Source organism: Palaemon carinicauda, chromosome 31, assembly GCF_036898095.1.
Source record: "Palaemon carinicauda isolate YSFRI2023 chromosome 31, ASM3689809v2, whole genome shotgun sequence".
Lineage (NCBI taxonomy): Eukaryota > Metazoa > Arthropoda > Malacostraca > Decapoda > Palaemonidae > Palaemon > Palaemon carinicauda.
Genome location: NC_090755.1, coordinates 9,832,160 through 9,842,092, shown reverse-complemented (window position 1 = coordinate 9,842,092; position 9,933 = coordinate 9,832,160). Strand labels below are relative to the sequence as shown.

General features: G+C 35.9%; 1 protein-coding gene and 1 pseudogene across 1 annotated transcript in view; one reads left to right on the top strand and one right to left on the bottom strand.

Moving 5' to 3' along the window:
• Positions 1–1,535: 1,535 nt before the first annotated feature.
• LOC137625095 (protein FAM200C-like) lies at positions 1,536–2,688 on the bottom strand (annotated as a pseudogene).
• A 4,452-nt stretch (positions 2,689–7,140) lies between these two features.
• LOC137625094 (myristoylated alanine-rich C-kinase substrate-like) overlaps positions 7,141–9,933 on the top strand; it is a 55,292-nt gene continuing 52,499 nt past the window's right edge. The window contains exon 1 of the mRNA XM_068356027.1: positions 7,141–7,386. Within this exon, the coding sequence (XP_068212128.1) occupies positions 7,141–7,386 (246 nt within the window). The remainder of the gene's footprint in view (positions 7,387–9,933) is intronic.

The following is a 9,933-nucleotide window of genomic DNA, read 5'->3' as shown; positions in this document are numbered from 1 at the left end:
TGGAATAGTTTTTTTACCCAATCTTATAAGATTTATTAAAAGATGTTGGTCGGTACCGGCAAATAGTGGGGGATGCCCCGCACACCTGCCAGCTCACCGAGTAGCCACTTAGACATTACCCTAACACTTATGGGTTGGATGAGGTGGGTAGTTAACTTGAAGGACTTGGGGTTTCTATACAGAAGTTAGGAAAAATATGAATTATTTGAAAAAAAAAATTTTTAGTTCTTTCTTGAGTAAAAATCTTTGTCCTTTAATAGGAGTCAACTTGAAGAGGAAGGAGTTCCTAGAACCAAACTGGCAGGATTAAAATTCTGAAATGTCAGAACATTCAGACCTTAAGGGGAGCAAGACTGCCGACTCCACTCCACCTCCCAAAACCAAAAATTTTCAGGTGATAGGTTAGGGTTCTGTCATCTAGTCAGTCATGGAGAATCCCTATGGGATATGACATTTGAAATGCAATGCCAAAGTAAAGAGAGGGGTTTACATTACTATCCACCTTCTCCTTCATCAGAAGGATAGGGGGGGGGGAATATTTCTATCCTATCCTAAATAAAAGTTACTTGGTGTGGTATTTAACTAGCATTAAAGTCCGCGATGGTACTTGTCCTGTGAGTGAGCTTGGTACGTTACAACATGCATTATCTGGTCTCCAGACTTTTGCCTTTAGGACTTTGGCCACTGACAGGTTCTTTCTAAAAGCTAACGTGACACCCACTCTGAATTTGTCAGATCATGCCTGTGCAAGTTCCTGTTGCTCCCCTACTGCCCGAGTTTGTGCTCTATTTTATCGTCTTGAGTAGCCAGAAAAAGATCACCTTTCTTGAGATCATCTATAGCAGTGGTTCTTAAACTTTTTTGCCTTGCGCCCCCCTTCTGCATTAAGCATAGATCCCATGCCCCCCCACCCTTGAAATTTTTGCCAAACTAGAAAGTACCGTATGTATGTATGTATAGTTTTTAGAAACAATATGTTGCGTTTTGTATGCTAATATACTTCATTGGTTATGTGAGTATATGGATGAATGATAGATTTTTATTTCATTGCTGTTGATTTTTTATAGGAATGCACTATACTATATTTCAATAAAATACATTGTTCATAGAAATTGGGTAAAATAAATATATTATGATGAAACAAAATTTAATCTTAATCTTGTTTCAAACTGTTTTAGCATTATACAGATCACATTGATAGAAAATACTAGAAAAAATACTAATTACTGCAGAAATAAACATAATTTTTACTCTTAATACAATCATTCATGGATCATGACCACATAAAAAAAATATTACACATCCTCCTTAGTGATTAATTTATACATATTTATGTAGTATTGTAAAACAAAAGACATCATAATTACTACATTTTTATTTTCCTTGTTACTATTTTAACTACTTGTAATATTATAGAAATAAGTGGATTATAGCTAGTGGCCTTTTTGACTTAGTGCTACTCAACAGTGGGATGGGTGATACTGGCTCTTTTGAGAAACTAGTCGGGGAATATTTGGTGGTGTTTGGCTCAATGCTCATCCGAGATCACTTGTCACTTCAAGCTTATTTCTTTTCTTCATTTTGATTCCAACTAATGCTGAGAACCCTGCTTCACAAAGGTAAGTAGACGAAAAGGGGAAAATCACTTGTAGGATTTTCTGACTGATTTTCTGGTAAAATGAAAGATATTTTATCCAAAACTTTTCCATACTAAGAGAGGTAAAATCATCTTTTGCCACAGAATTAAACTTCAGTTCTTGGAACTGCTCTTGTAAATCTTCTGGAACATCATCAACTTCCAGGGAAAAGGGGTTCCTGGCAAGACTGAATACAAAACTCCTCTCACCGATTCTAGGGAAATAACGTTGAAACTCATTTTCCAGTCCTTTAAGGCGATCTTCGATCTCAGTTTTAAGGCTTTCACTGAAACTCCCCTTATTCAAGATTTCATTCAGATGAGGAAAGGATGATGTGTTCATATTCTGGATGCGACGCTTCCACACCTGCAGCTTGCCAATGAATGCTCGAATTGCATCGGAGTGTGCAATCATAGTTGTATTTTTTCCTTGTAAGTGTCGGTTCAATACATTTAAAGCTTCAAAAATGTCAGCAAGGTATGCCAAGGACAAGCCTATCTCCTCTGAATTAAAGGTGGAAAGGTACTCATTTTGTTCAATTTCTAAAAACAGTGCTACCTCTTCTCGAAGCTCGTACAAGGGTCCCAACATGTTACCCTTTGAAAGCCAGCGCACATTAGTGTGGAAAAGCAGTCTCATGCTCTGTTTCCAAATCTTGACACAACTTCATAAACAGTCGTGTGTTGAGAGCTCTATACTTTATGTGGTTCACAATCTTGATCATGATGTTGAGATTTTTCTTGAGTTTCGAGGGTAGTGTTTTTGCTGCCAAAGCCTGGCGATGTATGAAGCAGTGTGTAGAAATTACCGATGGAGCCTTTTCTTTCACTTTTGTAACGAAGCCTGAGCGTGTTCCCAACATAGCTGGAGCTCCATCAGTGCACACGCCAATCAGTTTTTCCCAGGATATGTCATGTTCTTGGAAAAAGTCAGACACAGCTTTGAAGACGTCATCAGCTATGGCACTGGTTTCCAAAGAGCAACAAAACATATCCTCCTCCAGCGACTCTTTCCAGATGAATCGTGTGAAAACTAGCAACTGAGAGCACATGCAAAATAAATGAATATTTAATTGAGCATTCAGACCAAAAAAATCTTAATATAGTAATAACTAAAATCTAATAAAAACATTTATACTGTTGCTATATATAATACCCTGTATACAAAAACTAGATGATAATCTAGTCTTCCATGTGGACAATAATTTCTTCTTAACATCTTCACGTTTATGAAGATTCCAAATGCATATATAATTATATATATCGTTGTTATTCATGTGCATTTATATTATGTATATATATATATATATATATATATATATATATATATATATGTGTATATATGTGTATATATACGTGTATATATATATAGGTATATATATATATATATATATATATATATATATGTGTGTGTATATATGTGTATATATACGTGTATATATATATAGGTATATATATATATATATATATATATATATATATATATATATATAATATGTATTTTTTACACACACACACACACACACACACATATATATATATATATATATATATATATATATATATATATATATATATATATATATATATAATGTATATTTACACACACACACACATATATATATATATATATATATATATATATATATATATATATATATATATATATATACTGTATATATAAATATTGTGTATGTGTTGTGTAATGCCACGTATTTCAATTTCTAAAATCTGGTCAATCTGGCCTATATGGATAATGCATATGCATAGTTTCATTATAACTCCCCTTTTCACACCTCAAATAAATGAACACCCTAGTTATAGGTATATCAAATGAAACAAATATATTATGCAGGTGAAATAATAACGTACAATACATCCGCATAAGATGGGAAGTCATACCATGATATGAACAAATTTTTTCTGCTCGTTACGCACACATTTAGATTTTTGATACTGCACATAACTTATCTAAAATAGTAAAACGGCTACAGAGGAATGAATGAACATACAGTAAACACACACGCCCAAAAAAGAAAAAAAAATACTTCTAAATCAGAACTATACTAAATACATTAAAAGTAATGTAGTAAATATCAGTACTTGATAATAGTTGAAATAAATTATGTACGACATGAAAGTCATTACTAATTCGTTTGACAGACTGAGCCAGACTACTGCAACCCTTTGTTATTATAAGATCGGGTGAGTTTTTGGCATGTTTTGAGATGATAATTAAAAAAAAAAACCATATGGAAGCGGTGATAATGTTTTTAACTATTTTGTAATTAATATAAAAAAAAAATTGCACCCTTTAGCAGCCCTGCTTGTGCCCCCCTTGGAAGCTCCTGGCGCCCCCCAGTTTAAGAATCACTGATCTATAGCCATGGTCTGAGGGGTTGAGTCCATTTTAGTTAGTGTTTTAGTGCCCTCATAGATCAAAAAAGGAAATCCTCCACATTGTCAGATGCTTCCCTAAGAGAGATGATAGAAGATTCAAACCTAAGATTGTTTATGGCCGAGAACTGACCTTTTTTTCACAAATGGAAATGATTAACTAGCCTTGATAAGCCCTCCAGCTCGACATTTTGTTAAAGCAAGTGCAAGTACGAATACCATCTTAAGCATTAAATCCTTGTCAGATCTGTGATTACAAGGTTTGTAAGGGGCGTTATTAAAAAAACCTAAGAACTTTGGTGATGTTGCAAGTGGGTGGCTTTAGATATCTCAAAGATCTTCAGGAGCATCAACAATTCCCATGAAGAGGAAGAGGTAAAGTCTATGCCCTTCAGCCTAAGGACTTGCCTCAAAGCTGAGTGATAACCTTTCCCTGCTATTCTCTCTGCACAGGAAATCTGTAATCAGCTGAATAGAGGCCACGACAGAAGTACCTCTTCTACAAATCTAATCACAGATGATGGGCCACTTTGCCTAGTGAACTGACATAAAGATTTTCAAAGGTATCAAGACATCTTATGTGTACAATAGTGCCTCACAAAAAGTCTTTTGCCAGTAGATGCTGGATAGTATCCACCAGTTAAGTGACGGACATCACCAAGTTGTCGTCTCCATAGATGAGAGTGGCAAAGTAGATTTTGCGAATTGGGTAGCTCTGTCAAATCAAGCAAAATGGTGGAAAAGCTTAGACATTAAAGCCATCCCATGGACGTCCTCTATGGATAACGCCTGATCCGTAGGAGCTTATTGTTGAGCCCTGTCGCAAACATATCTATCATTGGAGAACCTCACAAAGTCAAAAGGCTCCATGCAACTTGAGGATATAGGGACCAATCTCCTCCTAACGATAAAGTATTCCAGCAATTACTGTACATTTTTCTTGTCTGTAATGAACCTGATCGAGATTTCCTGTGTTGTTTAGTCCCAGTTTGTGAGTATGCACTGCCCACTTTCAGAGGTGTTGTAAAACTACCTTTTTGGTTGTTGACATAAGCCACTATGATAGTGTTGACGCTCATCAGTACTACCGAGTGACTTATCAGGCGCTGTTGGAATGACTGCAGCATGCTGCCTTCAGTTCCAGCGGTTAATGCCAGGCTCTACTCTCCCTGGAACTAACATCCCGCAATGGTTTGGTTCCGTAGATGAGTAACTTAGCCTTCTTTCCACGAGTCCATGAAAATTAGCAATTCTGGGAGAGTACACTCCAAAAGAGTGCTGTTCAAGAGATTTTTGTCCTTCTGCCACCAGTATATATTGACCCTACTCCTACAAGAACTAGATAATGGGGTGGATTGTTGGTTAGTGGCCAGTGTGTCTTCAGGCACAATTGAAAAGATCACTGAAGTAGACGCCCATGTCGATCGAGCTTCTTTAAGGTTTAGAAATGTCATATTAAATGTTAAAGATCATGTGCTAGTAGTTGTTGGTGGTGTAGGAAAGGGCGCGCTACTCTATTGAGTCTACTAACAAGACTGTTGGATGGAAGACTCTTCCTACTGTTGCGTGTATCTGCATCCCCAGTTACTTCATCCTCTGCTTGAGCGTGAAACTGGTCCATTTTATATGGTATTGTGAGTTGGAGGAGGCCAGTATTCTGGGTAATATACCCTATTTTTGTAGTAACCTAAGCAAACATAGCTTTTAATCTCCAATAGAAAACTTGAAGCTGTAAAAGAGCTTTCAAGAGTCCAGTTGGTTACTTCAGAACTCACTAACTAGTATAATTCCTCTGATAAATGATACTACACTGGACATTTACCCCCTAATGGTATATCAAAAGTTTGACAACAGCTGTGAGAAGACTATTTACCTCATATCTCACAAAAAGAGGAATGCAAGTGAACTCTTATGAGAGGATGACAATTTAAGATATTACTTACAATCTGGTCAGCATCAAGCAAATTCACAATTGGTAAAAGAGGGGGGAAGTTCTTTAAAATAAGGACCTGCAACAGTGTAGAGGTTTTCCTATCTCCAACAAAATCAATGCTCATTCATTTACACACTGAACTAAGCAAGTTCTCTTAGGAATATTATGAACATGACAGGAAATTTCCAGGATGCACAGCATAAATGGGAAAACATGGAATGTGAAGTGTGGGCCAAACGGGTTGAGCTTCGTCACACTACACCTATTATTATTATTATTATTGTTATTATTATTATTATTATTAATACTTGCTAAGCTACAACCCTAGTTGGAAATGCAGGATGCTATAAGACCAGGAGCCCCAACAGGGAAAATAGCCCAGTGAAGAAAGAAAACAAGGAAAAATAAAATATTTTAAGAACCTAGATAGATTAATGATGCAGATGGCAGTGACAATTAGCAGGGCTACTTGAACAGTGTTCAGGTACACAAGGGTTAAGCATACTTCATACATGCAAACAGAGTATAGTCTCGTATAAAGTGAGTGAGAGAAGAATTTTACAAGGAAGTTAATGCAAACAAGAGGATCTAAGAATACAGATTAATGCTATCAAATGCAAATATAGTCCTGGGTCAATGGGGGGAATGAATTTTAAAGATTTATTAAACACGTGGATAGAAGAAGAAAGGCAGAGCTGAGTGAAAGGGTGAGAATTCATGTAGAAGTGACTGACATGGATGAATGAAAGATGATTTAATAAGTTGAAAAAGGGAAAGACACCAGGATTTGGATTGCAAGTGAGGGAATGCAGTTCTGTGGTGATACAGTACTGTGATTGTAAGACTAAATAGGACTGGTCAGGTATATCTGGATATGGGAAAGATTTCAAAGGAATAATAAGAAGGAAAATTATATATGCAACCATAAGAATCATAGGGGCATAGCATACCTAACATACTAAGAAAGGTGTGAGGTAAGATTTTGATAGAGTAAGTCTGAAAGCTAACGGAGGAATGGACAAGTAAGGGAAAAACAGTGTGAATTTAGGCAAGAAAAATGGTGACTGGATTAAATGTTATTTTTTTTTTATGAAACAGTTATGAGAGAGGAATAATATGTGGAGAGATGAGAATGCATGGTGTCAATGATAGGTTGTGATTAAAAGTTTTTAAGATGGAAGTGAAGCATATGTTAAGAGTATGCAAGAAAGAGAGTGAATGGTCTGTTGTGAAAATGGTTCTGAGACAAGGGGGCGTTGTGTCACCATGGCTGTTCAACATCCTTATATACAGAGAGATGTCAGAGTTCAGAGAAAATGTAGAGGGTAAGAAAGTGAGCTGTGAATCAATTGTCCAATTATTGATGGTTACAAATGTTAGTGTGCTGCGTGGAGACAGTGTGAAGAAACTGCAGGGGTTGGTAACAGAATTTGAAAGTGCGTGATGAGGAGAAAGTTGAGGGTACATGTGGACGAGACCAATATAATAAAGGTTAATTGAAATGAGTAATATAGAATAATGTACGTTGCTGTGAAAGCTGCAAGTATGAAAATAACTGATTTGAATAAAGTTCATTTTCTCGAGAAGTACATGTTTACACCAGGATAGTTAATGGGCAAATAGTTGTTGGAGCTTGCAGTTAATAGTGATGAATACATAAATACGATCTTAATCAATTCTGGTGAATTGTAATGATAGGGTAACAAATGTATTAATGATTTAGTTTTTATGGAAATGTGATAATAATCTAGATCTAACTTTAGTATTAAGGGATTTTACTGCTCAATTTCACGACAGTTTCAATAACAATCCAATGGCGGAAAACAATATTCAACTAAAACATATCTACAAAGACTAACATCTTCACCAAAATTATCCAAATCTAAGAGCAAAGCATCTATGATAATTTAAAGCAATCATGTCATACTTTTCTGGATAGAACAATATTTGCATAATGCTTAAGAGATATTTTGCAATTCTATAAAACAGTAAGGATGCCGTTTAAGAATATTTGTCCCTGACAACAATTGCCTATTAAATTTGAAACATTTGGACATTAACCAATACAAGCGAGGAGGCTAAATATCAACCAATCCTATTCCTATATTCTTCGAGATTTTAATTTTTCAGACCCTCGTCTATGATTTTTCTTCAAGATTTTTCATTAAAGATTCTATAATGGGATCATGCAAGGCTTCCCAAATTAAGGCACCAGACATGTTACTTAATGACAATGCTATGACACGACTGTTGTCATTTAAGCAGCCTTCGTGTCTGCTGCCTAACGTGCACTGAATATTGTCGTAAATTTACCCTTCTCAATCACCTCATGACGAGGATGATAATGGTGGTCGTATGTGACTTTATTTCCCACAATCTAGGAAAATGGCGAGTTAACTATCATTGGGAGAGAAAATGTTAGTTTCCGAGTAGCTAGCTCTCGTAGCTAGTAAACTAGCCTATTGTAGCCTGGTGTAAATGAGAGTAAATATACTGGGTGATGGGGAGAAGCGAGTATGTCTGCAAAAGATGGGTAAGACTTTAATTATCTATGGAGGTCAAGATAAGGAATCTATATATGGACTGTTGAGCCAATTCTCCTTTATGGAAGTACAATGGATAACGACTGTGAATGAAAGAAAATAGTTGCATCCGTTAAAAGGAACTGTTTCCATAGTATATGTGATGTAAGAACAAATGAAGGTGAGGGATTTGGAGGTACTTTGAGCTGGGCCTGTCATGTGGGGAAAAAATGAATGACAATAGGATAGTAATAAGTGTGTAACTTAGAGTAATATAGGGCCTGGAAAGAATTATGAAAGATGCACTGGAAAGGAAGGGTTACAAGTCTTAGGAATAGGTTTATTAAGTCAAAATTAATCAGGACCTTTCCAATATATATATATATATATATATTGAAAAGGTCCTGATTATATATATATATATATATATATATATATATATACAATTCAAAACTGGATGTAAACAGACCTTTATTTCCAATAAACGTTATAACTTTTTTTCCCTTGTGTTTCTTACTGGTAACAACACACACGTGAAATCTTCATTTCGACTGATGTAATAATGAACAATACTGAAACTTGCAATTGCAAATCTGGTGCAAGAGTTAATTAGCTTCATAGCTAATTAAGTAGCAGTAAGTATTGTGAATGCAAAGAGATGTGCATTAATATTTACAGACATTTTTTTTTCAAACATGCAACTTCTTACATGGCAAACGCGAGGCACAACGAAGATAATGAGAATATAATTCTCTCTCTCTCTCTCTCACTCTCTCTCTCTCTCTCTCTCTCTCTCTCTCTCTCTCTCTCTCTCTCTCTCTCTCTCTCTCTCTCTCTCTCTCTAATCAGGTAATTCAACCTGCAAAGCATTTAAGAATCCGAACCAAAAAAAAATGAAAAAAAAATTGAAGAAACCTTTGCAATCATTCTTACATCCTTGGTGACCCCAACCGAGTCCAGTTCCATGAGATTGTACCATTTATTAAAAGTGGGCGTATTTGAGGGTGGGAGAAGAACAGCCCGGCGTTGTGGGTGGGGGACACTAGGAGAGGTCAGGTGTACGTAACCTGTTGTGAAGGTTGGCTCAACCTGCTGGGTGACCCCTAGCGGCATATAGGTCAACCTGTTTTGCCTTTGTCTCGAGTCCTTTCGTTTATAGTTTGAGGGATTTCGAAGTCTGAAAGAATTATTACTGTATTTTCTCATTTGAGGAGATGTCGATCTTTGTCTATTCTGAAGGATATTCATATATTCTATAGTTTTGCTTTGGAATATTCGAAATTGACGTTAATGTTTGAACGGATATTTACGGTGTTCTGAATGCCATTTATAAAGAATATATACATCTTGAATGGATAACATATGTGTCTCTTCAGACGAATATAAATCTATTTCAATCGTCTACAGTTAAATACCTCAAATTTCCGGTCAATTTCAATAATGCA